The following is a 27,087-nucleotide window of genomic DNA, read 5'->3' as shown; positions in this document are numbered from 1 at the left end:
TGATTGCTGAAACAGCACGGGGTGTAAGTTTGCAGCTGTATTTGCCACATCTGTAGGGGACAAACAACCTACTATGCCATTGTTTCTAGTTGTTGGGTTTTCAGCACAACAATATGAAACACGTATTTTTACAATATTGATTTTTTTACCTAAACCATGCCAATTTTATTTAAAGATTAACTGTGGCAGGCCAGAGGTGCAGCTCAGTGGTAGAACCAGTGAATAGCATGGCTGAGACCTTGGGTTCGAGCCCCAGCACCACAAAAAAATTAATAAAAAAATTGTTGAGGAGGTTTTTTTTCAAAATATTTGTTATAAAAGGGGTGCTGGGTCTGATAAAGCTGAGATTGGTAAATCAGGACTCTGAGATCTTAGGTACTATTGTCTCTTAGTGTTTTTTTTTTTTTTTTTTTTTTTTTTTGGTGGTGGTGGCACTAGAATTAATATTGGAACCAGGGCCATGTGTATGCTACAAGCACTCCACCACTGAGTTCTGTCCTCAATTTCTTCCAATACTTTTATATGAGAGTCTGCTGTTTGCCAAAAGCAGATCTTTATTTAATATATCAGCTTTGATGAAATCTGGCAATTAACAGCTAAATCTGCTTTGGTTCAGAGGGACTGAAGCAAAGACTTCCCACCTGAGCACACTGGCAAGACCCAAGGGCTGCAGTGTATGAATGTGTGTGTGATTGTGTGTGTGATTGTGTGTGTGTGTGTGTTTTCTGCACTCATGTACAGTCTGTCTCCCAGGATGGATGCCACAATGAGTGGGTATTAGCAAACAGAGCCAATCTAGTAAGCATCTGGTTTCTCATTTTGGAAAATGAGACTGTACATTCTTCACAAAAATTCTCATTCGAGGTTGAATAATGAGGGTTTTAAATGGCCCAATTGTATCTACTTATGAAAAATGATACAACCAGTACTCTAGCAATAATATAATTTGATAAGGAAACTATTCAGATCTTGGGTAACCAAGTGTTCTTAAATTATTTTGTTCTGTGTGAGTAGGAATAATTTTAATATGTGATAAAAACTTTATTTTTTAGAAATGATGGTAGAATGTGATGGACATCATTATCCAAAGTACATGTATGAAGACATGAATTGGTGTGAATATACTTTGCATACAGAGATATGAAAAATTGTGCTCTACATGTGAAATATGAATTGTAATGCATTCTGCTGTCATATACAAAAAATTTAAAAAACCGTTTATTTCTACACTATATCTAACATTTCTGTTTATATCTGATGGTAATATTATAAGGTAACTTTTTTTTCAAATTGAGGAAACATACTGGAGTGATTATTCATGTTGTGCACATAGCCTATACAAAGATTTTCTGCAGTAGTTCTTTTTTAAAAAAATGCTTGTCAAGTGTGCTTAAGATATAAAATTGGATTTAGATTTACTGAGGACCACACTGATCTACTTTATAATAACTGTATCATAAATACAAAAATATCATCAAAGTTTGCTACTTTTCAAAAAGAAAATCAGAGGTAAAATCCCATTGTGTTCTTGAAAAACTTGTCATCATTATTATTATTTTTAGGGAAAGTTTTCATGTGTTTGTGGTTTTGCACTTCTAATCATGCGAAAGTGATGAAAACAAACTAAAAGATGCTCTTTCCTACACAAACAGTTCTGCTAAGAACACCTGTGGCAAAAGTATATCATCTAGGTGCACAAATATGTTGATGGAGAAAACCCTTGATTCTCAGACAAAATGTAGAGTAATGTGCCCCTGAATACGGACAGCTGCCATAAATTTAAATTGCTAAACAAATTTATTTAAATCTTAAGGAAACGTACATTTTATTTATATGTGGTCCTCTATTTTTGCCTTTAACATTTACTGCAATTTGAATTCCCATGTATGAATAAATAGCCAGCAAAGACTATCTTGGTGCCTGTCAAGTTTCCATTATGCAGCCCATCAAAAGAGACAAGTCTCCCTAAATGCTCCTCAGGTGCTGCATGAGCTACCAAACTATATTAGGCGAGGCAATGTCCTCCACCTGTTATCTTTGGTATCGGGCATTCTAGCCCACTATTCCGTAAACACAAGCTGAAAATTGTGCTTTCATTCCAGAACCAACAAAATAACTCTTAATGAGAAAGTGTTTTTTAAAAATTCCTATCAAAAATTGCCATTCAAGAATTTTGTTTCCTGATGCCTCAATTTCCTTATTTGAAAAACAGTCATTAAAACAATATATGGTATATAGTACATACTCTGTGTATCCACACATTATATATAATATATAATTTTTTGAGATGGGGTCTCACTATGCTGTCCAGGCAGGTCTAGAATTCCTGGGCTCTAGTAATCTTCCTGCCTCAGCCTCCCGAGTAGCTGGGACTACAGGTGTGAACCACCATGCTCAGCTCTATGTGCTTAAGAAGAAAATGGGGAAAATTAGTGGAATGTCATTGCCACACATTTTCCAGATAGAGAATAGCTTCTTGAATAATATATGTTTTTAAAAGAGTAGTAACTCCAAGGATAATACTTCCTAGAATATAAACCAGGGTCCCTGGGAAACAACAGGCCTTTTTTATTCAAAAGTGTTCTATGTAACTATAATCATCTCCTGTTGTTACCCACAAAATGGGACTGTTTATTTGCTTCATAAAGAATAAAAAAAATGTAAAGAATAACTTCTTGCTATTAATTATAAATGTAAAAAAATAATTCAAATCTATCAATGTAATAAAGATACATTATTTTAAAGACATAACAATTCCTAATATTTATTTCTGATTCAAAATAAAGTTAAGTGACACTATCATTACCTCAAAAAAAAAATCACCACTCAAACACATGAAAAAGATTTCATGTGTGTGCTTGTACACACCCACCTACGTGAGCAAACATATGCACACTTATCTACATTCACACACATCTTGGGATGCTTCTGTTCCCTCTTGGGGACTCTTACCTTCATTTTCGGTATTGGCCGGCACAGAGTCCACCCCAAAAGGATGCCACGGCTGGAGATCATCCAGGCTGAACTCTCCATTCACGGGAAGAAGCTCCACGGTGGTTTTCGTTTCAGTCAAAGATGGCATGAGAGCATCGTTTCCATAACTGATTCTTGGTTCGCTGATCATGTTGGCCAAGACGTCATCGGAGTAGTTTTGCTCTTTCTGAAGCAGCTCGTCTAAACAAAACAACCATTTCCTTGGTGAGTAACAAGGATCATAATGGCAGTAGGAACAGCAGCTCCTGTCCAGCGAGGCAGACCTGGATGTCATTTAGACCCACCCTCTGGGTACTGTTATCTCCATCTAACAGATGTGAAAACTGAGGCACACGGAAGGTAAGCGACTTATGCAAGGTCACAGCTGGCAAGTGCCCTGGGTGGGATCTGAACTCAAAGAGAAGGGCAGTTGGCTGCTGTTCAATGGTCACACCACTCTCCCAGAGGTGAAGGATGTCAGGAGCTATGCTTCCATTCCTTCTCTCTAGAATCCAGTGATCACAAAGGAATCAACAGTGCGCTTTGGTGTGGTGTTTGGGACAGTGTTGTGGTTTGGATCTGGAATGTTCACCAAAGGCTCGAATGTTGAAGGCTTGGTCCCCAGTGCAGCAATGAGCACAGGTGGGGCTTTTGGAAAGTGATTAAACCATGAGGGGTCTGACCTCTGGACTGAGTTCATAGCTGAATTGACTATTGGGAGGTGGTAAAAACTATAGGAGGTGGGACCTACGTGAAGGGAATGGGTCCTTGGGGACTATATCTTGATCCTGGTCCTCCATCCCTTCTCTGCTTTCTGGCTGTCGTGAGCTGACCAGCTTTCTCTGTAACACCTTCAACCGTGATGCTTGTGCCTTGAAGCCAACTGACCACAAACTGAAAGTTTTGAAACTATGAGCCAGAATAAACTTTCAACTTTGAAGTAGTTTTTCTCATATATTTTGTTACAGTGACAGAAAGCTGACTAACACAAGAAGAGTGTCAGCAGCTGGTAAACTGCAATCTATTTCAATCCAAAGGGCACATCTCATCATTGGAGACCCTGAGGAGTCTTCCTTGAACATGTGCATGGATAAGAAAAGCATTACAGACCATTGGTCTGCTTTATTCTGAAACATTTTTCATCATTTTGTCTTGAAAAAGATCTGTTTCCTTAAATGCTCTTCAGGTGCTGCATAATCTACCAAATTATTCTGTTGTATTTTTGAAAATTAGAAACCCAAAGATGCATGCCATATGACCCAGCATACATGTCATTAACAATGATCATTATTAAATAGAGTATCTCATTTTCCAATCATACCTGTGCCAAGAGTTTACTGAATTATATATTTCAAACCGATCACTGGTTAGTATTAATGTTGGAGAAAATGAAATCAGATTTAAATTTGATACGTAGCATTTTACTACTGTACTTCAAATTCTTCTTTAACTTGACAAAACCCTTAGAATTTATCTGAAAAATTAAAACTCTGTTCAAATAGACCCATTAAGACAATTTGATGGGATAGCATTAAAGCATACGATTAATATCCTTCCATAGAATCAGTTTTATTGCAAGAGATTATGTAAAATGATAGAATCCACAGCAAATTAGTCCTTTTGAAGTCTAATTTGAGTCATAATATATACCTATTCACTGTGGCACAGTTTTAAAATTCAATATTTGATGCTTTCAATGACCTTTCCCTTACAGATAAAAGGTCCAGATTACATTTCCTCCAACCTTTTCAAGTCTTAACAAAGTCATAGGTAATGGGTAAAAACTCAGCCAATATCTGTTTGAATAAATTAAATGGGCTTTTAAAATATATAAATCGTATGCTTGTGACTGTCAAGCATTTGCTATCCTGAAAACAGGATGTCCTGGAAGAATCATTGGTGCTAATACATCCATTTCAAGAGAAAATGAGGGAGCTTGGTTCCCCTGGGGCCATGTTGTCATTGGTGTCTTTGTGGTATTTACTATTGATTACCTTCCTCCTGCACCTGGAAACATTCTCTGTCTTGCACATACAATACTAAGCTTCTTCCCTATAACGTCTCTGAATAACTCTCCAGGTTCCTTTTTCCCCAACCTCTTGGTCTTTATTTTCTTCTTGTACACTTTCTACAATTCTCCCCTTTGGAAAACTCAACCTGCTTGGAAGTCTCAGTATCTCCTACCTTTGGATGGATCTGAAATGTTTTCCCTCAGCTCTGTCTCCTCTCTCCCACTCTGTATAATTTCCAAGGTTTGGTGGATGTGTTAACTTAGACCTTCCTCCTGATTCATGAACTTATTTGGTTCACCGTGTCAGGCTCCTGCCTTCCCATTTTCTAATCATCCGTGACTCATACTCACCACTACTGGCAACTTTTAAGTTTCATTTCCAAATCCTCTCATCTACATTCCATTTGCTTTTCCACAGCCCTCTTCCTTGGACCAGGATTAATTTTTGCCTAAATAATTATGACAAGTTTCCTTATTGTCTACTATGGTCTGAATGTCCCACAAAATTCATGTGTTGGAACTTATTCTCCACTGTGGTAGTACTAAAAGGGCCTTTTGGGAAGTGATTAAGTCATGAAGGCTCCCCCCCATAAATGCTTAATCAGTGCCTTATAAAAGGGCTGGAGGGAACTACCTCAGGACCTCTTTAGCTCTCCTATTCTGTCGTGTGAGGACATAGGGTTTATTCCTGTAGAGGGTGAGGCACTACATGGCATCATTTTGGAAACAGAAAGTCTAGGCTCTTAGCAAACTCAGAACCTGCAAGTGTCTTTTTTTTTTTTTTAATTTTTATTTTTTGGCACCAGAGATTGAACCCAGATGTGCTTAACCATATCCCCAGCCCTTTTTATTTTGAGACAGGGCCTTGCTAAGTTGCTGTGGCTCGCTTCAAACTTGTGATCCTCCTGCTTCAGCCTCCTAAGCTGCTAGAGTTAATGGGTGTGCACCACCGTGTCCCCGGCAGTGTCTTGATCTTAGACTTCTAGTATCCAGAATAGTAAGAAATAAATTTCTATTTTCTATTACTGAGTTTCAGATATTGTTATAGCAGCACAAACTAAAATACTGCCCTTTCTACTAGTTTTTATTCTTATTTGTTCCCTAGATCTTTCCCTAGTAATGGGAATGGTTTTTCCCCACTTCAGTGGGTCCTCATTTCCTTCTGAATTGATCCAACTCCTGGGCCAGACACTGGAGGCCCTCTTGATCTGAGCCCACTAACCATGTGCCTGTTAGTCCCCCTTTGACACCATCCCCCAGGCTGAATAGTGTAGGTTACCCCCAGAGGGAACCATGTATTCCCACCATGACAACTTTGTTCTTTGTGTCTGTTACCTGGAAAGCTTATCTCTGCTTATCTAAATTATATGAATTCTTAATGCCCAGGTCAGACACCCTCTCCCTTTTGACTCTCCTCTCAAGCTAGGCATTACTAATCTTACAGGACAAGAAACTGAGGCTGGGACAGATGAACACATCTCTTCAAGATCCCATGCCAGTAAGCATCAGTGCTGAAATCCAGGTCCTAGGCTGCACTTAGCCCCTACTTATTTCCACCTCCCCTGATATCAGAAGAGGAGTTCAATCTTCGTCTCATCATTGGGTTGCTCATTTACAGAGTAAATGAAGAAACCAGTCATGGTGTCTGAAACCAGAATGTTCCAATGTCTTTAGTAATGTCTTCTGCTCCTGTGGGGTTGTGAGTCGACATAATCACCACCAGCCCTGTGAAATGGTTATTGCTTTTGTCCGGCCAGAAGTCATTTCCCAAATGGGCAGCTGGAGGAGGGGGACCCTGTGTCTACCTTAGCTTTTGGCAGCAAAAAAAGGCAGGGTAGGGAATCATCAGAGAGTGTTATGGTTTAGATACGAGGTGTTTCCCAAAAGTTCATGTGTGAGACAATGCAAGAAGGTTTAGAGGTGAAATGATTGGGTTATGTGAGCCTTAACCTAATCAGTGCATTAATCCCCTGATAGGGATTAACTTGGAGGTAACTGAGGCAGGAGGGTGTGGCTGGAGGAGGTGGGTCAGTCGGGGCATGCCTTTGGGGTATATACTTGGTGAGCTGAGCTTGGTCTCTCTCTCCTTCCTGGTGTGATATCGTGAGCTGCTTCTCTCCACCACACTCTTTCACCTCGATGTTCTGCTCTACCTGGAATTAGCTATCTGTGGACTAAGACCTTGGAAAACATGAGCCCCCAAATAAACTCTTCCTCCTCTAATTGTTCTTGTTAGGAAGTTGTAGGGACCTTTTCCTCTTTTATCTCTTATACATTGGCAGGAAATTTCCTCCAGTAGGCACCAAAATGCCAACTCCCCTGATTATGAGTTTTCCTGATTCATTATATTCACATTCAGAAAATTTAAGTGAAAGAATGAAATATTCAATAAAAGTTACATTTTTAGCTGAGCAAAAAAACACTTAACCATTCTTTTCAATCAGAGGTACCAAATAGCAGAAATCTATATTCCTTTCTTAACAAAGGAGTTTTAGGGAAAAAACATCCCTGGCTATATGATTTGGAAAAAATAAAGTCAGTGTGATTTTAAGGAAAAAAAAAGAGGTGAATGTGATGGATTACTCCTAGTTGGGGTAGGCTTCAATTGTGTGCTCATAAAATGTCTAAGTCAGTCAGCAACTCTTGATATTATCAAGGGCTCAAGATTTTACCAACAGTAAATGCACTGGTGCTGGGCAATTGCTCCTGTGATCAAATATGCAGAGCCTCTATGATTATTTCATTGTTCATTTTGAGTAGGACTTCATCTTTGACTCCCACGGTGAAGCTAACCACCTTCTACTGCGATGGTGGGCCTGATGGATTGTCCTTTTATCTGAATTAATTTAATATTTTATTACAATGCTTTAATGGCCTACATTGGGAATTTCCAAAGCTTTTAAGCATCTACATTTGCCAACTGTTGTATTAAACTGAAGGAGTACATTCATTTTCCCTCACTGTAATTTTTTTTCCTTTCCTTTTTCCTAGAAGCTTTTATTGCTCAAAATTGCAGCAGTTACTTCTGGAGCCAAATATACCCAGATACTTGAGTTTTGCATTGTAAAGTAGAAATATTTCACTGAGTTCAATGATGGTAATATTTAACCTTTTGGTTTAAGCAATAGAGATGATTTCAAATATTAAGACATACAATGAACCCCATCACTTTGCTCTTTTAAAAGTGCTCTGAGAATGTATTTAGGTATACTTAGAGTAAATAAGAAAAAGAAGAACCCCACCACTTAGCTATCATTGGAAATATTGAAAATGTTTCAAAGAAAGTAACATCAAAAGAGACAGCAGTGATTTCACCTACAAGTGGATGAACTAATTCTGTTTTTGTAGAAGTAACAGATATCCATGATTGTTCATTTTGAGACAAATGACTTAATAAACAAAAGGACTGCTGAATAAGAAACAGATGAATTCTACATAATTCATCTAATGTTCTTTTAATGATCAACCCACTGGCCAAACTCCTTCTAAAAATTCAATGGCCACATTTTAGGTTTCTAGAAAATGAAGTTTATTGACATTGTGTCAATCTAAATTCTCTTTTTACATGCTTCATAATTCCTTGTGATTACTGAACGACATCTCAGCCTTTCTACTGTAAAACATGGCTGGTCCAAGGTCTGGTTTGGAGACCAGTGATCACAAGGTCCCCAGGCTTGCCATATTTTCTTTTGTCAAGGATTGATCTGTCATTGCCAGTATAATTTTCATTTTGATTCTTCTGTGGAAAGAATTTAGGTATACTTATTTACTCTAAGTATACCTAAATACATTTTTGTGGAAAAATATTTATCTCTACCCTCTATGCAAAACTCAAATTTCTTTTAGATCTTGTCTCACAGGGGATTCTCACAATCCTTATCATTTAAATAGGTATTTACTTACCCATCTGCCTGAAAGGACTGAGGATCACACCCCACACACTCCATAATACACACCATCCATCCTAACACAGCTGCACTGAAGTATTTTGTAAAAGGGATGTAATTTTTCCCTATCAAGAAGTCACTATAAATCAACTGTCATCCATTCCAGGCATTCTGCCCACACCAGAACTATGAGATCAGATTTAATTTTCCAATCAGAGTTTTCTGCATGTCTGATTCTTGGCTTGGCATATTACTGCTATGCTGTTTATCTTATTTAATGTCTCCATGGCCTCTGAAACTCCTTAAGCTTGTATTCCTCATCCATAAAATTCTGGGCTGTTGGTTGGGTGGTCTTTGTAGTTTCTTCACATAAATCCTGTTATCTCAACCACTGCCACGTGAGTGTCCTCTGTGTGTTTGTTAAAATGCAAAATTTCAGTTCTCAAAATCTACACATTAATGAGACCCCCAGGTGACTCTCATGCATGCTACCGTGAGGGGACCTACTCTCCACCATGTTGACTACAACATGAGATGTTCAAAGGCACCACTAGGCCATGACCTCAGCTACCCCTTGATAAAAGACAAAACAAACCTAAGAACAGAACATAAAGATAAAAACGGGTATAAAAAATGATCATGGACAAAAAAGCAATACTTCCAGAGGAAATTTCACCTCCAAACACTTTAAAGTCTTGTTCTGAGAACCAACACACTGATGTCCTGAAGCTATCATTCCCGGTTGCGTTTTTGTACTCGAAAGCCACAGGAAAGTCAGATCGCCTTCTTCACCAGACCACTTTTAAAGGCAGGAAGTCACATATCATCAAGAGCTAGGATGCATTCAGGCAACAGGTCAGTGTCATACAGCATGACACTTAAAAGGGCATCAGAGGGGGGTCACATGTCACCACGGGGCTCTTCCCAGAAAAAGAGCAGCTCTCCCCCACTGAAGACACTTTCAGCAGACCAGTCTGGCTGATAAGTTGATTTATTACAAAGTCGGAACACACCAAAGGTTCAGTGGAGGAGAAGCTGTTTGGAATGCTGAACTGGAGATTCTCTCTAGGGTCTTCAAGTGATTTGTGCACGGTGGGGGTGTTTTAATTAGTCATCTGTGATGCTGTAGCTATGTTGTGATGCAACTGAGACATGCTATGACACATTAAAAGCAAGAGACAACTGACTCATGACAACATCCATTTCTATGGCCTTTCCATATCTATTCATCAGCTCATTTGATACCTACAATGATCTATAGGTTGGGAGTACCACCCTGCTGAGCACAGAATAAACAGACATCCATCCTGAGAAGTATGTTTAAAATAGTAACTGGCATATGCCTGTAATCCCAGAGGCTCGAGAAGCTGAGGCAAGAGGATAGGGAGTTCAAGGCCAGTCTCAGCAACTTAGTGAGGCCCTAGGTAATTGAGTGAGACCCTGTCTAAAAAGGGCTGAAGGTGTGGCTCAGTGGTTAAGCACCCCTGGGTTCAATCCCTGGTGCCCACCTCCCCTTCCCCACCAAAAAAAAAAAAAAGTAATTGAAAGAACTGGTGTCTCCCAATTTCTAATGCAACCTTGTCATGAAAATTCCATTTGACAGAAGACAAGGTTACTTTACACTGATTAGGAACTAACACTTTGGAAGCATCACCCCACACATCCACCATCACAAATACCCCAACTTTTATACCTTTTTTTGATAGTTTTGAGAGGACGAATTTGATTTTATATATCTATTTATTTTTCTCTAGATATATACAGAAAAATAGATATGAAAACACTATGGTAAAAGAGGTTAAAGTCATAGTCTGAGAACTTCTTGAGGGTATTTGAGCAGCAAAGTTAGGTGAGAAGAGCATCACAGCCAGGTGAGGCTCCTTCCTTTAACTGTGTGAGGCCTTCCCAGTCACTTCCATCTTCACGGTCGGTCCGTCCTCAACGTGTCTCTGGAAACACTGCCTCACTCTTCCTTAGAGTTCCCTTCCTCAGAAGATGGGTGGAGGACGGAGGACAGCCACGTGAACTCCCTGCCTCTGTGTTTCACCAACTCCAAGTCACATTTAAAAATCACTCATACTGACTTGAAGCTGCTGAACAGTCCATTTATTCTATACTCAATCACATAAAATATCCTTTTTTTTTTTTGTTTTAATCCACAATATAAAAATGTAGTGAGTAGGACAGTTCAATGGCTGAGAGTGAAACAGGATCCTTTTCCAAGTTGGGGAAAAATTTATAGACATATTATCACAAAATAATGCTGTCCCACAAATCCAGTTTTTATCTTGACCTCCGGAAAATTAGGACACTCCTCTTATTTTTAGCCACATATCAATCCGGAAAATCTCCCAGAGTTAAAATTCAGACTCCATGTCTAAATCTGGATTTATTTTTATTTAGCAGCTTCCTGACTACAAATCTTTAAATGGGGCATGCTTTGTCCACTTATGGCAACAAACTGTCCCTGGAGGGGACACAGACAAGGCTGCACATCATTCGTGATAATATTCCTTACTGCAAATGACATTTTTCCTGAAATATCATTTGTCTGGCTTAGACTGAAGGTAAGGAAAGAGTCCTGTTTCATTTAGGACAAATTTCCTTTTGGCTTTCAAACATCAAACAACTTCTATCTACCAATGGCATCAGTCAGAAATCAAGATAAAAGCCAGCCAGGCTTCCTGGCATCTCAAAGCAGATTAGAAGGCTTCTTTTTCACATTTCCTTATGGAACATGTGCCAATGTCCTGATCTTATTTCCAACTACATTAGGGGGTCTTAATCCCATGTGGGTGGTCAGCAACCTAAAATCAGACTAAAATGCAAGTTTATACACTATAGAAATAATCTCTGAAAATACATTGTGCTGAGATTGCAGTTCTCATATAGACTATACAGATGTCTTTGTTTTGTTGAAATTAATCAAGAATTTAGGTGAAAGAGCCATTAGGTGTGCAACTCACTTTTTAAAATGAAGGGATTTTTACATAGCATTTTTGGATTATTTCTGTTAAGTCTGAAATTTTATTAAAATAAAAACAGTGCTGTAGACATTACTGTACCTCTATGTACATATCTGGATGGTTTCCTATGGTTAATATATAGTGAAATTGTATCACATGGGCCCTTAATTTAATCTAATACAAACTGCACATTCTCTGCAAACAAAAACCAAAAAACGAATGATATTTTCATGCTTCATATCCTTTAAAAACAAGAAAAGTCTTTCATATGGTCTTCATTCCAAGAATCAGTTCTCTCTTCACATGCTAGAGGAAAAACTGGCTATCTTGAGCTAGTTGCGAGATGTGCATTTTTATGGCTGAGCTAATGGAATTTTAAGGAAATTATTATGTGGCTTTCTTTCTTCAAAACTGTCCTTAACCTCTGCAGCAAAGCTATGACTTCACTGTGGTTTATATCTATTTATGTATAAAGGAATCAGTTGATACTAATTACAAGAGTAACACACATTCAGTGCAAAAAATGTAGAAAAAAGCAATAACAAAAACTCATTTGCAATCCCACTACCAGAGATGACCAAGAGTAATTATATTTTGTTAAATGTATTTATCCTTTAAGGAATTGTATTTCGTCTCTTCCCCATCCTCATTTTGTTATCTATGTTTTTATTTTATTTTTTGTACCAGGGATTGAATCCACGGGTGCTTAACCACTTAGCCACATCCACAGCCCTTTACTATTTCGAGATAGGGTCTTGCTGAGTTGCTGAGGGCCTTGCTAAGTTACTGAGGCTGGCTTTGAACTTGTGATCCTCCTGTCTCAGCCTCCTAGGCTGCTGGTATTACAGCTGTGCGCCATTATCTCATTTTTTTTCAGTGTGGAAAATAAAATTAAATATATTTTGAGGCTACTAACATGCAGATAGTATTTGGAATTAGGATTATTAGATTTGAGGATGCAGAAAGATGGGTTCATGATGAAGAATTCTCCAATTTCCTGCTTCACCAATTAGTTTCCAGTTTTTTGTGAGGCTCTTTTGTATACTTGGTAGTTTTCTGGAGTGTTTTTTTTTTTTTTTTTTTTGGTTGTTTGTTTTTACTTCTAAGTTCTTTATTTCTTTTAAAAAAGGCTAATGCTTTTTAGTGTGGACAAAAAGAGAGTGAGCAGGGCTGGGGATGTAGCTCGGTTGGTAGAGTGCTTGCCTTGCATGCACAAGGCCCTGGGTTCTAAAAGAAAGAATGAGGGGGAAAAAAAAAAAACCTCAAAAAAGTTTTCCTGTGCTTGTGTACATTTTTTATAAATGCTACGTCATTCAGAAGCCTGTATACAATGTGAGCCCAGTGTCTCCTGGTCCCTTCTTTGATGGTTGTTGGGGTGTTTTGGGCATCAATCCATAGGGGCCCCTTTTCTCTATCTGAGCTCTGCCCCAATTAAGAGAGCAGGCAGAGAGAGATTAAAAACATCACCTTTACTTCTGATAAAGGCCAGGTCCCTACTGGCCCACATGATGGTTTCTTTGGGGAGTGAGTCACATGAAGGGCAGACACTCAGCTTATTCAGCTGCATGTGGGCTGGATTTGACCTCCAACTTGATCCTTTGGCTGCACAAGACGAGGGAGGGAGAACCGGCCATGCAAGACACACTCATAGCACAGCTGCAGAGAGCCGTGCTGGCTGTAGATGCAACGCCAGGACGAGTACTGATTGGTGGTCACTGGGTGGTGTCCCTACAGCTCTGTCCTGTAGGCTCCACATAAATGTGCCTCTGCAGTGGTCCTGTCTGACCAGTACCCTTTCCCACAGTCCAGAGAAGTCTATCTGACCAGGAAAAAGACATCTCGGCGTGCACCAGAGCAGATGAATGAAATGGAAAACGTGCCTCTCCCAAAAGACAGCCATCACTCTGGGGGTGTGAAGAAAGCACATTCTAACCGCTTCATGTTGATAAGTGATTAATTGATAGAATTTTACACTATAAAGCATACAAAAATTGGTTAGCATGGATGGTGAGGTCACATCAGAAAGGCTTTCAACATCCATTCATAGTTAATTTCTTAGTTAATTTGAGTGTCCCTCAAAGAGCTTTAGAGATTTATGCTGATAATTGTAAGAAGAGGTAAAAGTGTAAGATTAGGACAGATACCTATCTCTTCAGGAGGGGGGATGGGCTCCTGTTCCTAGAGACATCATCTTCCTGTACAGGATAGCTCATGCGAAATGACAATTTATGCAGGTAAAAATCTAAACACATCCTCTATGTTTTTCCACACAAAACTCTCTTTCCTGTGAGCAATTCTAGGCACAGCAGTGGCTCTCCATGCTGCAGATTATTCATGTGCCCCCTTAATGATATATGGGGAAATCCAGCCTGGAAGTGGCAGGAGCTTGGCATCTGGGACTTGGCAATGGATGGCAACATCTTTTTAGGAGGGTATTCACAATGCACAGGCGTGAGAGAATCCAAAGGGACCCACTTTAAGGAAAAGGATATGGGACGAAGGAAAGTCAAACGACTTTATCATTAACTAGGAGTTCATCCATTCGTTCACCTGTTCAGCAATCCTAACATCTTCTAGGTGGGTGTTAGAAATAATGTCTTTTTTTTTTTAACTAAAAGAACTCATGCTTCAGAGAAAAAGAGTGGCAGAAGAATAAATCCTATAGAAGTGTTGTGGTTGGAATAACAACAGAGTGATAAAGAATTGAGATTGAGTTTTGGAGCTGGGGGTAGTGATTATATGATCTGAAGCTGAGTGTCCCTCAAAGGTCCACATGTAAAGGTTTGGTGCACAGGTGGAGCTACTGGGAAGTGGTAGAACCCAGATGTGGGGCTAATATGGGGCCCTTGAGTCACTGGGTCTGTGCCCTTAAAGAGGACTGTGGGACCATGGTCTCTTTCTTTGTTCCCACATGTCCTCTTGCCATGAATTGCTGGCATCCACCACCAGGGGTCAAACCATTGGGGCCACCTGATCTTGGACTCTGACTTCCAAAACTGTGAGTTACATCAACATTTTCTTTTTATAAAGTTGATTGCCTCCGGTATTTTGTTGTAGTAAGATAAAGTTGATTAATACAGTGATCTAACAGCAGGACCGAACAGGAAAGAGACTGCCATCTTAGCAGACACAGGTATGTGTATCATGGCACAGAAGACAGGCTGACCAGGGCTGCTGGGTCATGGGAGAAGGGAGAGGGAAGGCAGCTTAGACACTGCAAGGCTTTCAGTGGGACATCCAGAGGGCAGAAGAATATAGTGATCTGTACCATGAGTATACTATGAGCAAAATCCCAGACTAGAAATTTTACAGGCCAAGTGATCTGTGATCCATCAACAAGTAAAGAAAAGAAAGGAATGGAGGGGAAGCCTGGGGTTTATAAGAGACTTAAAAGACATGCGATCATTAAAGATGGGCAAGAGGACAGCGGGTGAGGATACACATGAGAGTGACAGAGCCAAAAGATGTTTAGGAAGTGGCACAAGGAACGGCAGTGGGTGCTTGGGAGGTGGTGGTGGTGGTGGTGGTTGGGTGGCTGTGACTCGAACAGGGCAGATACACTACCAGGAGAACAGGCACTATTCTAATTCTTGACCTGCCCTTAGTCTATGCAAAGAGCAAACATGGGGGAGAAAGACAGGTTCGATTTGGACCTGCTGAGTTTGTGAAATTCCTGGACATTGCGACAGATGTCTTGGAAGTCACTGGAAATATGAACCCAGAAAACCCACGCCCAGGTTGAAACAGCCCACAGGGAAGCACCAGAATATAGACAGACAGGTGTTCTCCTGATGTGAGAAAAGGGGGAGGTGCCCCTCATTAGATTAGCCCAAAGGGATTTATCTGATATTGAACAGTTCCACCCACAGTGAAGTGCCACGTCCTTGCTGGAAATTCTTCATAATATCCAACTACAATGTTTCACACAATGAAATCATGAGTGGCTGTTAAGAAGTCTAGAGTGAGTAAGGCATTTCTTATCCAAATAAAGAGTTCTGGGTCTTTTCTTTTAAATTAAACCATTTTAATATGAGCATTCATAAGATAATAGATAGCAACTTTACTATTTTTCCTTTTCCTGCAGAGAACAAAGGAGAAAATTGTGTAGGAGGTGAAAAGTCCACCTACCCTTTTTATTGATCTGATTTTTGAGACTCGTTCCCTGCAGATGATGATGAAGGGAAAAGGGGTGTGGTGTCATGCCGCAGTCTGGCTGGGCACAAAATCACTAGCCACTCAAGCAGTAACAAACTTTATTTCCAAAACTCCCGCGAATGCCAGGCACACGGCCTTCTCCAGGGACACACCACACCAACCGGAAATCCCTCCTCCTGAAATCCCTCCTCCCGCACTTCCCCAACCAATGGGAACTCTCCATGAATCCCTGCGAGAGCTCCAAAGTAGCAGGCCAAGGCGGACAGCATGGGTCTAATATCCAATTGAATACACATCTTAACATAACCATTATCATCTCAATAGCTTGCTGGCATCACCTCTCAACCAAAAATGCCATGAGTCATTCCTACTCAGCTTTGGCTCTCAGCAGTGTCAAAGAGGCCAGTTCTGCTTGAATTATCTAGAGAACCTCAAATCCTGGTGCTTACAAGATGTGCTCCACTGGACATGATGTGAGAACCCAGCTGGCCACTCCCTCACTAAGAAGGGACAACATCATTCCCTAAACAGTAAAACAACTATTTACATAGGATTAGGTGTTCTAAATAATCTAGAGACGACAAAGTCTATGAGAGAATGTGCATGGGTTATATGCAAATACTACTGTCATTTTATATGAGGAACTTGAAGATCCATGGGCTTGGGGATCTCTAAATGGGTCCTGGAATCCGTCCTTCTGGACACCAAGGGATGAGTGCCCAGCTTTTGGGCCTCACATGAGAGAAATTGCTCCAGTCTCTTCAAACCATTTCTAAAGTCCACACTTCCTAGCCTCAGTGCAAGACCTCATACAAGTTCTTTCTGATATTGCTCAAAATGTGCACAGAATCCCAGCAATTTATTTTCTTAAAAAAAAAAAAGTTACTTTAGAATACTGTTTTCGGGACAGCACAGTTTACCTTTCCTTACCTCCTGCTCTGCTTTCAAAGCATTTCAACTTGAAACTAAAAAAAAATAAAGGTAACTACCTTTCTCTAAATACATAATATTAAAGTGCAATCATCTTCAATAACATGTAATTAATGTACTTAAAAGTTTAGAATGCTCATAATTACCATTCTATAAAAAATAGTGTAAGATATAAGCAATATTTATTCAAATACACTTTAAGCTTCAACAATGAATTGAAAAATGATTCACATTACAGTGCATTTATACATGTCTTTTCATCTTCTGAGTATGGTAAACACTAATTAATCCTGGCTAATTAAAACAGCCATGGTATACAAATTTACTCATTCATCTGCCTAAAGCAAAGAAGCATTTAAAGCTTTTCACAATTTGCTATCAATTAAATATGGAACTAATTTTTTAAAATGGAGAAGTCACAGATTCATGATACGTAGTTCTTCGATTTAAATTCAATAGTGTTTGAGAAAGAATCTTAGACAACATTTCAGATTCTCAGAAGTAAAGGGAAAAGAAAAAAAAAAAAAACCACAATTGTCCCTACAAATGTTAAGTCCTAATCCTGAATGCCCACAAATATGACATATGCAACTAGTGTCTTTGCAGATGCTATCAAGTTGAGGCCATGCTGGAGTTGGACAGCTCTTACGTCTTACTAGAGGAAACACACAGAGACAGAAACATTGCAGGTGAAGAAACATGCTGAGTGAAGACGGAGGTGAGGACATGAATTGTGAATCTACAGTCCAAAGAAAGGCCAAGGACAGGCAGAGGCAAGAGAATGCAATGGAAGAGATTCTCCCCAGAGCCTTCAGAGGGGAGGTGGCCCTGCCAAGGCCTTGCTCTCAGACCTCCAGCATGCACAGTGTTGACAGAACACATTTCAGACAGTTCTAGGCTTCCTGGATTATGGTGCTCAGTCACTAGAAAACCAATACACTGCCTGTGCAAATGGGTTGTACCTATTTGCTGGTAAGACAACCCTTTCTGGCTACAACAGACACACTGGAGTAGAATGTGGTTTTGTAGTGAGCTGTATTCAAGGCTGGGATTAGATTAAGAACAAGGGGCTCTGTAATCCTACAGTCCAGTGTGGCCCCATTAGCATAGAGTTTTCCCTCCGAGCACCAGGAAGCCTTTCTGTGAGTGTAAACATGCCCTCCTCTCAGGTCTGTTCCTCTCCTCCATGCCCTTCCGCAGGGAACATTTCCACTTCCCTTCCTTGACCATCAGTGGCTGAGTGTCTTATCCTGAGAAGACCAAGAGAATTTTGGATGCTAGTGTCAATTCCTAAACTCAGCAATAAGGTAGAGGGGCCTCCGTTTCTCACACAGTGTAAAGACAGAGGTTAGACATCTACATTCAGTGAAGTTAGGATGACTGGAGTAGTCCATAAAATCTAGCGTCATTTCCTCTCCAAGAAGCCAAAAGCCAAGCTGTCCTTGTCAACATGATGTGTGGCAAGTGCCTGGTGGGTCTCAGGTTTCACTGGCCCAGAGTGATCAACACCGCTATCTCTGAGCCAGAATGGGCCGGCCGTCATGTTTGTGTCTAGCAACTACTGGACTCTGGATTACTGGAGTAATCCATAAAATCTAGCTTATCGATTCAATTTAGGGTTCACATTTGGCAAATCGGGTCTTAACAAAACAATTTACAGTTGTCTACAGTTGTACTTTTATTCTGATATGAAATCTGGCTGGTTGGACTTGAATAGTTTATAAAATGAGTGTTTAGTAGCAGTATCTAGGTTGTTTGTGACCCTTTGGCTCAGGACATGAGAAAGCCTGTTTAACGGCACTGGTTATGGTTGTCATGCTCTGCTGTCATACAGTCTAGTCTGCCTAGGTTTACCACTGTGAATGTCTGGCGTCAGTCATTCAGAGACAAAGAGAAGAGGGTAGGTACATTAGCTTAAAAGACGTTTTAAAAATCGGTCAGACCCTTCCATGCCAAGTAAACGCTCTTGGATGGGAAGCTCATAAAGGCTGCCAAAGGTAAACCTGGTGTTTTAGTCCATTTTGCACTGCCATAACAGAATATGGAGACTGGGTAATTTATAAAGAATCGAGATTTACTTGGCGCAGAGTTCTGGGGGCTGGGAAGGCCAACTGCCATCGTGCAGGCATCTGGCAAGGGCCTCTGTGCTGCGCTGTAACATGGCCAAGGGCAAGGGCGCACGTGTGAGATGAGAAGAGAAACCAGACAGAACCCATCCTTTCATCAGGAGTGCACTCGGGCCCTCTCCTGTGATCCTAAGGCTCCCTCAGGACTTGTTCATCTCTTAAAACCATGATCGCAATTAAATTTCAACATGAATTTTGGAGGGGACATTCAAGCCATGTTACCTGGCTCCAATGGCTTAGGGTATAGAAGCAAGGCAAGAAAAGTACCTTTCATGGTCTCCCCTGATTTTTTATTTTTGAATATAAAACTCATGTGCAATAAATGGATAATGGTTGAGGAACGAGGAAGGGGAGGTAGACTGCATCTACTGAATGCAGGATTTAGTCAACTGTCATGGGCAGAAGTGTATCTTCCCCAAGTTCATATGTTAAAGTGACTTTATTTGGAGATAGGGCCTCTAAGGAGGTAATTGATATTAAAGGAGGTCATAAGAGTGGGACCATAATCTAGAAGGACAGCTGTTCTTATAAGAAGGGGAGGAGACACCAGAGATCTTTCACTTTAAGAAAGGACTTGTGTGGGGTTGCTGCTGTAGTTCAGTGGTAGAGCACTTGCCTAGCATATGTGAGGCACTGGGTTCAATCCTTAGCACCACGTACAAATGTATGAAGGCATTGTGTCCATATACAACTAAAAAATTTTTTTTAAAAAAGATAACACAAAGTGGACATTTGTAAATCAAGGAGAGAGGCCTCCCCAGAACCAAGCTGCTAGCTGGCACTTTGCTCTTGAATTTCCAACCTCCACCACTGTGGGAAATTCAATTTCTGTAATTTAAGCCATTCAGTCTATAGAATAACTAAATACCACAGACTAAATAATTTTTTTTTTAAAGGAGAGATTTATTTAGTTCATGATTCTGGAAAGGCAAGAGCAAGCAAGGCTCCCACATCAGGCCAGGGCCTTCCTGATGGATCATGCCACAGCAGAGGGGGCCTCACTTGTGAGACAGAACAAGCATGCCAGCTCAGGTTTCTCTCTTCTTAGAAAGTCACAATATCACCATGAAGGCCTGACCCCATGACTTCCCAAAGGCCCTGCCTCCAAATGCCATTTATAGATAAATCTGAGGACTAAGTCTCCATATGAGTTTTGGAAGGAACAACTCAAGGACCATGGTACCACCCTAATCCACTAATCCACCCATCTAGTCATGCCCAGAGGGAAGAAAGCATAAAGGTCAAATTGGCTTTTTTTTGAGGGATTCTGTTTTCTTTCTTCTTCTATTCCATTTTGAAAAGGTTACAGCTGGAAAGGATCAGAGTGGAGTAAATCACTTTGTTCCCGTGGGATGTGCAAGGAATTTCTCGAGCTTCTCCTTTATGGAGATGACAGGGCCATGCTCTATTTCAGATGTGATGATCCATTTCAGACTCTATTTCTATTTCAAATCCTCATTTTAGGATTTGAAAGCATACCTGAAACCTGGAGTTTTTCTTCTTCTTTACATTTTAGGATCTTTCCCCAAACCATTCCAAGTGCTTTCCTCTGCTATCTTGTTTCACTACAAGTGGAGGGAAAAATCTAAATGACAACTTCCCCACGTGTCTGGAACATTTCCAATTGTGTAGTCGATTTGCTTTGCAGGACAAAAGAGATGGTATATGATTTGTACTCGGATTCACTAAAAGACAATTTAAGAAGCAATGGAGTTTAATTTGCACTCCTGTACACCCCGCAAAATACATACAGAATTGCAAACACAGTTGCCTCTCAGGACTGGCAACTGGAGTTGGTACGAAGCTTATCTTTTCTGGGTAATTTTTTAGCCATTCTCTAAAATGACACATAGTTCTTGACTTAACCACAAGGCCGTCTGACAACCACCCAAGATTAAGCTTTCACCATTTGTCATTTTCAACGTTGACAACTCCAGGTGTCTTGTCACTTTATCCTTTCATTCACATTAAAATAATATCACTGGATTTGAAGAGAGGCTCGATGGATAATTTTCTTTAAGTAAAATGCCCACACCAACGACAGAAAGTTCCAAATTCAAAATAGGTTTCCACTGAATGTGTATGGAGTTAGCACTATCGTGAACTTAATAAGTCATAAGTTGAAACATCAAAAGTCAATGCTAGAAATTCACACAGCTAATTTACCAAGATGTACCAATTTTCAGTGTTTGCTCTTCTTCCATGTTCAAGAGAAATATAAATAGGTTCTAAGTTTCTAAGAATCTTTCTGTTTTTGTTATTGCATATAAACATGAGTTTTAAAAATCTGAATGTTGAAGAATCACTTGGAGAGAGAAGAAAAATGCAGATCTTTGTAGTGTGGAGGTGGGGCCCAAGAATCTGTGTTTCTAACAAGCATTCCTCCAAACTATTCCACTTTCCTTGGCTCCTGGTACATACAACAATAACTTCCAGGATAACAATTTCCATAGAGAGTGAATTTTTTTCATAGAATTCTAAATGAGCTTTTCACATCCAGGTCCTACAGCAACCAAGCTGAAAATACAATTATCAGCTATTCATCTGTCTATGGAGTGAAAAAAAAAATGCACAAAAGATGCAGAGACCACATAAGGCAGGAAAGAATGCTCTAGGAACAACTGGAGCCAGAGAGTCAACAGCACCAGCCCTGCTCGTGGTGGGTTCCAGATAAAGGACACCATATCTGAACATCCAGACTCATACTTCCATTGAGGGCCCCCAATTCTGCTCTCACATAACTGATTTTTCTTTTTAAAGGAAAAGCATCTGATACTTTCATGCCCCAGGTATTTAAAAGACCTATTTTGACTTCTGAAGAGCTTTGGCAAGACACAAGGGGGCCCTTGAGTCTCAACCATTTTTAGAACGTTCAGGCTCTGATTCTGATCAAGCCACTTAATCACTCAGGAGCCTTAATCTGAAAACAGTGAGGGTACCACTCCACTTTCATGTTCCCTGGAAAAGCTCTTGGCTGCACAGCAGAAGCAGGTCCATGCTGAATGTGAGAAAGAAGCCAGCTCTTCCTTTCACAGCAAAGAGATCCAGGGAGCAAAGGCTCCCTCACATTTTCATACCCTGTCTGAATTACAGCCGGATGTCACGTTTATCAAGACAGCACAATTAGGCCATCCAGCTCCCGCTCCCTTAATGACTGTTTTAGGAATCCACAGTTAGTCTCACCTTAATTTCTAACCTATACCTGAAGGAAGTACTTCACACTTTTGGTACAGGAAACCTTCTCACTTAAGATGGAAACAAGCACTCAACAGTTAAGATGTTGGTTTTCTGCCAAAAGGAGGGAGAGAAATGAAGCAAGGACATAGTCTGCTTTCTGGCAAAGCCTTACTACTGGGTGACAAACACCCTTCCCTTAAGCTCCACCTATTTTCTCCTTTTCTTGAAACAGCTCCCACCCCCCACCCCTCTTTTGTCATGGTCACCGACATTGCCAAGAGCAGATTGGAAACTGTCCAGATTGATTCTTAGCAGAAATTGTGGGACTATTCCTGTTCTTATTAATATCCTCAAAACACTTAAACTGCATTGGTATGCTCTGCGTGTTTTCAATACTGATTGATTAAGAATATTTCTAATCTGAATATCTGAAATGATCTGAAACTTCCAGAACATTTTGGTGTCAGACTTTTGGATTAGAGATGATCAACCAGTAAAGTCTAGGCAAAAGTTCCAAAATCTCAACTTCTCACGGCTGAATAATACAAATCCAAACACAGTTTTGAATGATCACATTGGCAATCTTAAAAAGTCTTCATACCTTCTCAGGACAAGCATAGGTGGACATGTTCGTTTTTCCATTGGTCAGTTTATGAGGGACTGTGTAACTCTTCCTGATAAATTGAATGTGCAGTCCTTCCTAATTTAGCACCACGTTCCTACAGGTGCACAGGCACTTCTGCTTGTCACTGCATACTCTTTAGTCCTGTTTATTTTTTTCATGAGCATTGTGACCTTTAAAGTGACTACCAAGAAAGAACAAATGATGGGCTACAGACCCTGGTTCTTCACAGACTCCCGTTTTAGTGTTTCTTTCTATCTCTATCTCTCCCAATATCCTTAAGATTTTAGAGAAATTACAGTATGCAACGTTGACTAGAAATACTAAATTTCTAGAAACTTATGTGGAAGTTGGTTGAAGTCATCAGCCTAAATGATCCGTGAATGTGTTAATCTGTTTCTTTCCTGCAGGGACTATACTCCATTGTAACCCTTAGAGCATGCAATTTCTATATAATCCTGTAAAAAGGAAGTAACTATCTTCCTGTTCTATTTATTAGGGTAGGAGATGTCAGTTAAAATAGGGTTTAGAACTGTGAAATCAACAACACTAGGGATGAATGTGTTAGTCAGCTTTCCATCACCATGGCACATCACCTGGGATAAATCAACTTAAAAGGAAGAAAGATTTATTTTGGCTCACAGTTATTTTATTTATTTTATTTTGGCTCATAGTGCATCATGGTAGGATCTTGTGGAAGAGGAGCTGCTTATCTCATGGCAGGCAGGCAGAGAGAGAGAGAGAGAGAGAGAGAGAGAGAGAGAGAGAGAGAGAGAAAAGAGGGAAAGGGCCAGGGGCCCAATATCCCCTCTAAGAGAACACACCCAGGGACCTTCCTTCAACTAAGCCCCACTGCTTCCAACACCTCTCAGTAGCACCACAGTCTGGGTACCTAGCTTTTAACACATGGGCCTTTGGGAGACATTTAATTCATATTCCATGTATTAACAAGCTCTCCAAGTGACTGTGGTATACACAGAGATAATGAACTCACAAAAAAATAGGTGAAGATCTATGGCTCCCCAATAAGCCAATTCAATTTATCTACACTATTATTTCTTTCTTTTTTTCCGCTTTATTTATTTATTTATTTTTATGTGGTGCTGAGGATCCAACCCAGGGCCTTGCACATGCCAGGCGAGTGCTCTACCGCTGAGCCACAACCTCAGTCGTACACTATTATTTTTAAATCTAGAAAACAAATCATGTGCCAAAAACATATTTAAGGTGAAAACCCAAATGAATTGAGATAGTCGATTAATTCAAAATTCCACAGCACACATTTACAGAAAAAGATAATATAAGTGGCAGGTGATCATAGAGGAACAAAGGCACAACTTCTTCTATTTATTGGGGTAGGTGATGTCAGTCAAAATAGATTTTAGAAATTCTTGGGCATTTTTTTTTAAAGAAATACAGGTTTAGTATTATTTATCCTAAATGCTTGGGACCTTGAGATTTCACATTCTGGGGGCAGAACCAGAGGATGTGTATTTTTAATAAGCTCCTAGATGATGCTGAGGCTGCTGGTCCAAGGACCACACTTGAAGAACCATTCCTCTGAATTATTCCGTGGGCACCAATATTTGTGATACCTTTTCCAGGAGATACAAATGCCATGAGATTTGACTTGTACTCTAGAAGAACTTACCACTAGTGGCAATTAGTTGACGTGTGTATCAAAGTAGTACTTCACACATGCAATATATGAATTGTGTATTTTGCATTATTTTAAAGGGGAAGTTGAGTCGGGGTTGTAGCTCAGTGGTAGATTGCTTGCCTAGCATGTATGAGGCTCTGATCCCCAGCACCAAAAAATCCTAAATACAAGTAAAGTGGGTGGTGACATGAAAGTTAGGGTTTTGAAAGATGAAGTAAAATCTCATGGGTCAAGACTGGGGATGGACATTTCAGGCACATGGGAGAGCATAAATAAATGCATCCAGGGCCATGGATATAACATTAGCTTACTTGGGAAATCAGATTCATGAAGAAGAATAAAGGGCAGAACTAGGTGCTTTACCTGTCCAGGGTTATTTTCAGAATCAAGTGAGATTTGAGGGGGTTAAAAAAGGGCAAAGTCTGTGTGTGATCAAAAAGAAGATGAGAGTAATAATATAAACTTAGAAAAATATACACAAAGTCTTTCACTGAAGTATTTTTACTCTCTCTTCTATTCCCTTTTTTAAATACATTGAGTGGCAGCGAATAAACTGTGTGTCTACAAACATGAGAATATTCCCTGGGTTGGCTTGACAGACAACCTCATCGTGTGTATGGCTTAATGACTGGCAGCATCATGCCACCAACCTGCCATCTGCCAATGGATTCAGGTCACAAACATTCATAGCTAAACCCTTTATGCCTGATCCCTTGCAAATGACGAAGTTATGGCTGAGGGTTGTTGCCTCATTTCTTCCCAGAATGTTTGGCTTGTCTTTATGGTTTAGATATTAGGTGTTCCCAAAAACTCATGCATGAGACAAGGCAAGAGGGTTCAGAGGTGAAATGATTGGGTTATGAGAGCCTTAACTGGATCAGTACATTAACCCCCTGGTAGGGATTAACTGAAGTTGGGTACAGTATGGCTGTAGGAGGCGGGTCACTGAGAGCATGCCTTTTGGGACATGTATTTTGTCTGTGGCGAGGGAAGTCTCTCTGTGTGCTTCCTGGTGTGATGATCTGAGCAGCTTCTCTCTGACACACTCTTCCACCATTGATGTTCTGCCTCACCCCAAGCCCCGCGGAATGGAGCCAGACATCTGTGGACGAGGACCTCTGAAACCCTGAGCCCCAAATAAACTTTTCCTCCTCTAATAGTTCTTTTCAGGTCTTTTTGGTCACAGCAGCAAAAAAGCTGACTAAAAAACCCTACTTATCCTGCACTAATCACATGGAAGAAGGAATGATTGTTATCATGTTTTGGCAATAAAGAATATTAATATAATACAAAATCCTGCAAAACATAGAAGTAACTGATATTTATGTCCTTCTCAAACACCTTGACTTGCATATCCAAGGTGTTAAGTCTTGAGTTTGAGCAGCATCACCAATGCTAAAAGAGGCACATTTCTTCCACCCGTGACATTTTCAATGAAAAGATACAGAAACTAAATACGTATAGTTCCTTAATCCCAGTTTTGTTTAACTTGGCACAAGAAGTAAGCAAATACCTTTAGATACAGAAACACTAGAACATATTCAATCTCTGGTCTTATTAACCAGATGTCTGACCTTAGTCATTTCACTGAGCTATGAAATGACGATGGCTGAACTAGTGGAAAACTAAGATTCCCTCTTCAGACTTACTGCCACCAGATCCAGCAGTCAACACCCCCTGATCTAATGGGGCAGCCTCTTTCTCAACTGTTTATCTGAAGTCTTTCCAAGCAAATTCTAAACTACCTTAATCTCTCTAAGAAAGATTGTGCCCTATAGCTGTGACGTATCTGGAGCTTAGCACAGAATCTGTAACATGGGAGGTCCTTAATAAATATTTATTGAAGATCTTATATCCTTGACTAATTTTTCAATCTTCTTGCTATTCACAATGGCAAATAATATGAACACACACACACACACACACATACACACACATTGTGTATCATGGTAAAATGTTCATAATATAAATTTTACTGTTTTAACTTCATTGTTTATTTATTTATCTATTTGGTTCTGAGGACCCAATGTAGGGACTTGCCTATGCTAAACACATGCTCTACCACCAAGGTACACCACCGGCTTCTATTTTAACCACTAAGTGTTCAACTCAAAGGCATGGACATGACACTGCTATGCAGTCCCTCCCACCATCTATCTTCCCAACTGAAATCTTCTTTCTTCTGAAACGAAAATTCCATAACCATGAGGCACTAATTCTATATTCCCTCCTCTTCCCAGCCCCTGGCAACTACCATTCTACTCTCTGTTCTATGAATTCACTACTCTAGTGGTTCATAGAGATGGAATTGAGAGATGTGGAAAATGTCACGCATTTGCATGTATTCCCTAAGAGGGAACATTCTAACCTTCTTGTCATTCTGATTTTAGAATCTACAGCCAATGGAGGCACTGTGTATATACTTTTGATACCTCCTCCTCCTCCTCTTCTTCTTCTTCTCTTTCTCCCCCTACCACCTCTCCTTTTTTTTTTTTTTTTTTTTTTGGTACTAAGGATTGAACCCAGGGATGCTTCTGTCACTGAGCTATATTCCTAACTCTTTTTATATTTTATTTTGAG

General features: G+C 40.1%; 1 protein-coding gene across 6 annotated transcripts in view; it reads right to left on the bottom strand.

The window, feature by feature from the left end:
• Window positions 1-27,087, bottom strand: part of App (amyloid beta precursor protein) — a 242,250-nt gene that overhangs the window by 21,500 nt on the left and 193,663 nt on the right. For all 6 annotated transcript variants that reach the window (XM_046430448.2, XM_046430449.2, XM_046430450.2 and 3 more), the window contains one exon: window positions 2,953-3,174. In XM_046430448.2, coding sequence (XP_046286404.1) covers window positions 2,953-3,174 — 222 coding nt within the window. The remainder of the gene's footprint in view (window positions 1-2,952; window positions 3,175-27,087) is intronic.

This window comes from Marmota monax, unplaced genomic scaffold (assembly GCF_021218885.2).
Source record: "Marmota monax isolate L192 unplaced genomic scaffold, Marmota_monax_Labrador192_F-V1.1 WCK01_AAM20220418_F8-fsc00016, whole genome shotgun sequence".
NCBI classification, from domain to species: domain Eukaryota; kingdom Metazoa; phylum Chordata; class Mammalia; order Rodentia; family Sciuridae; genus Marmota; species Marmota monax.
The sequence above is the reverse complement of the archived record's forward strand: the minus strand, read 5'-3'. Positions and strand labels throughout refer to the sequence as shown.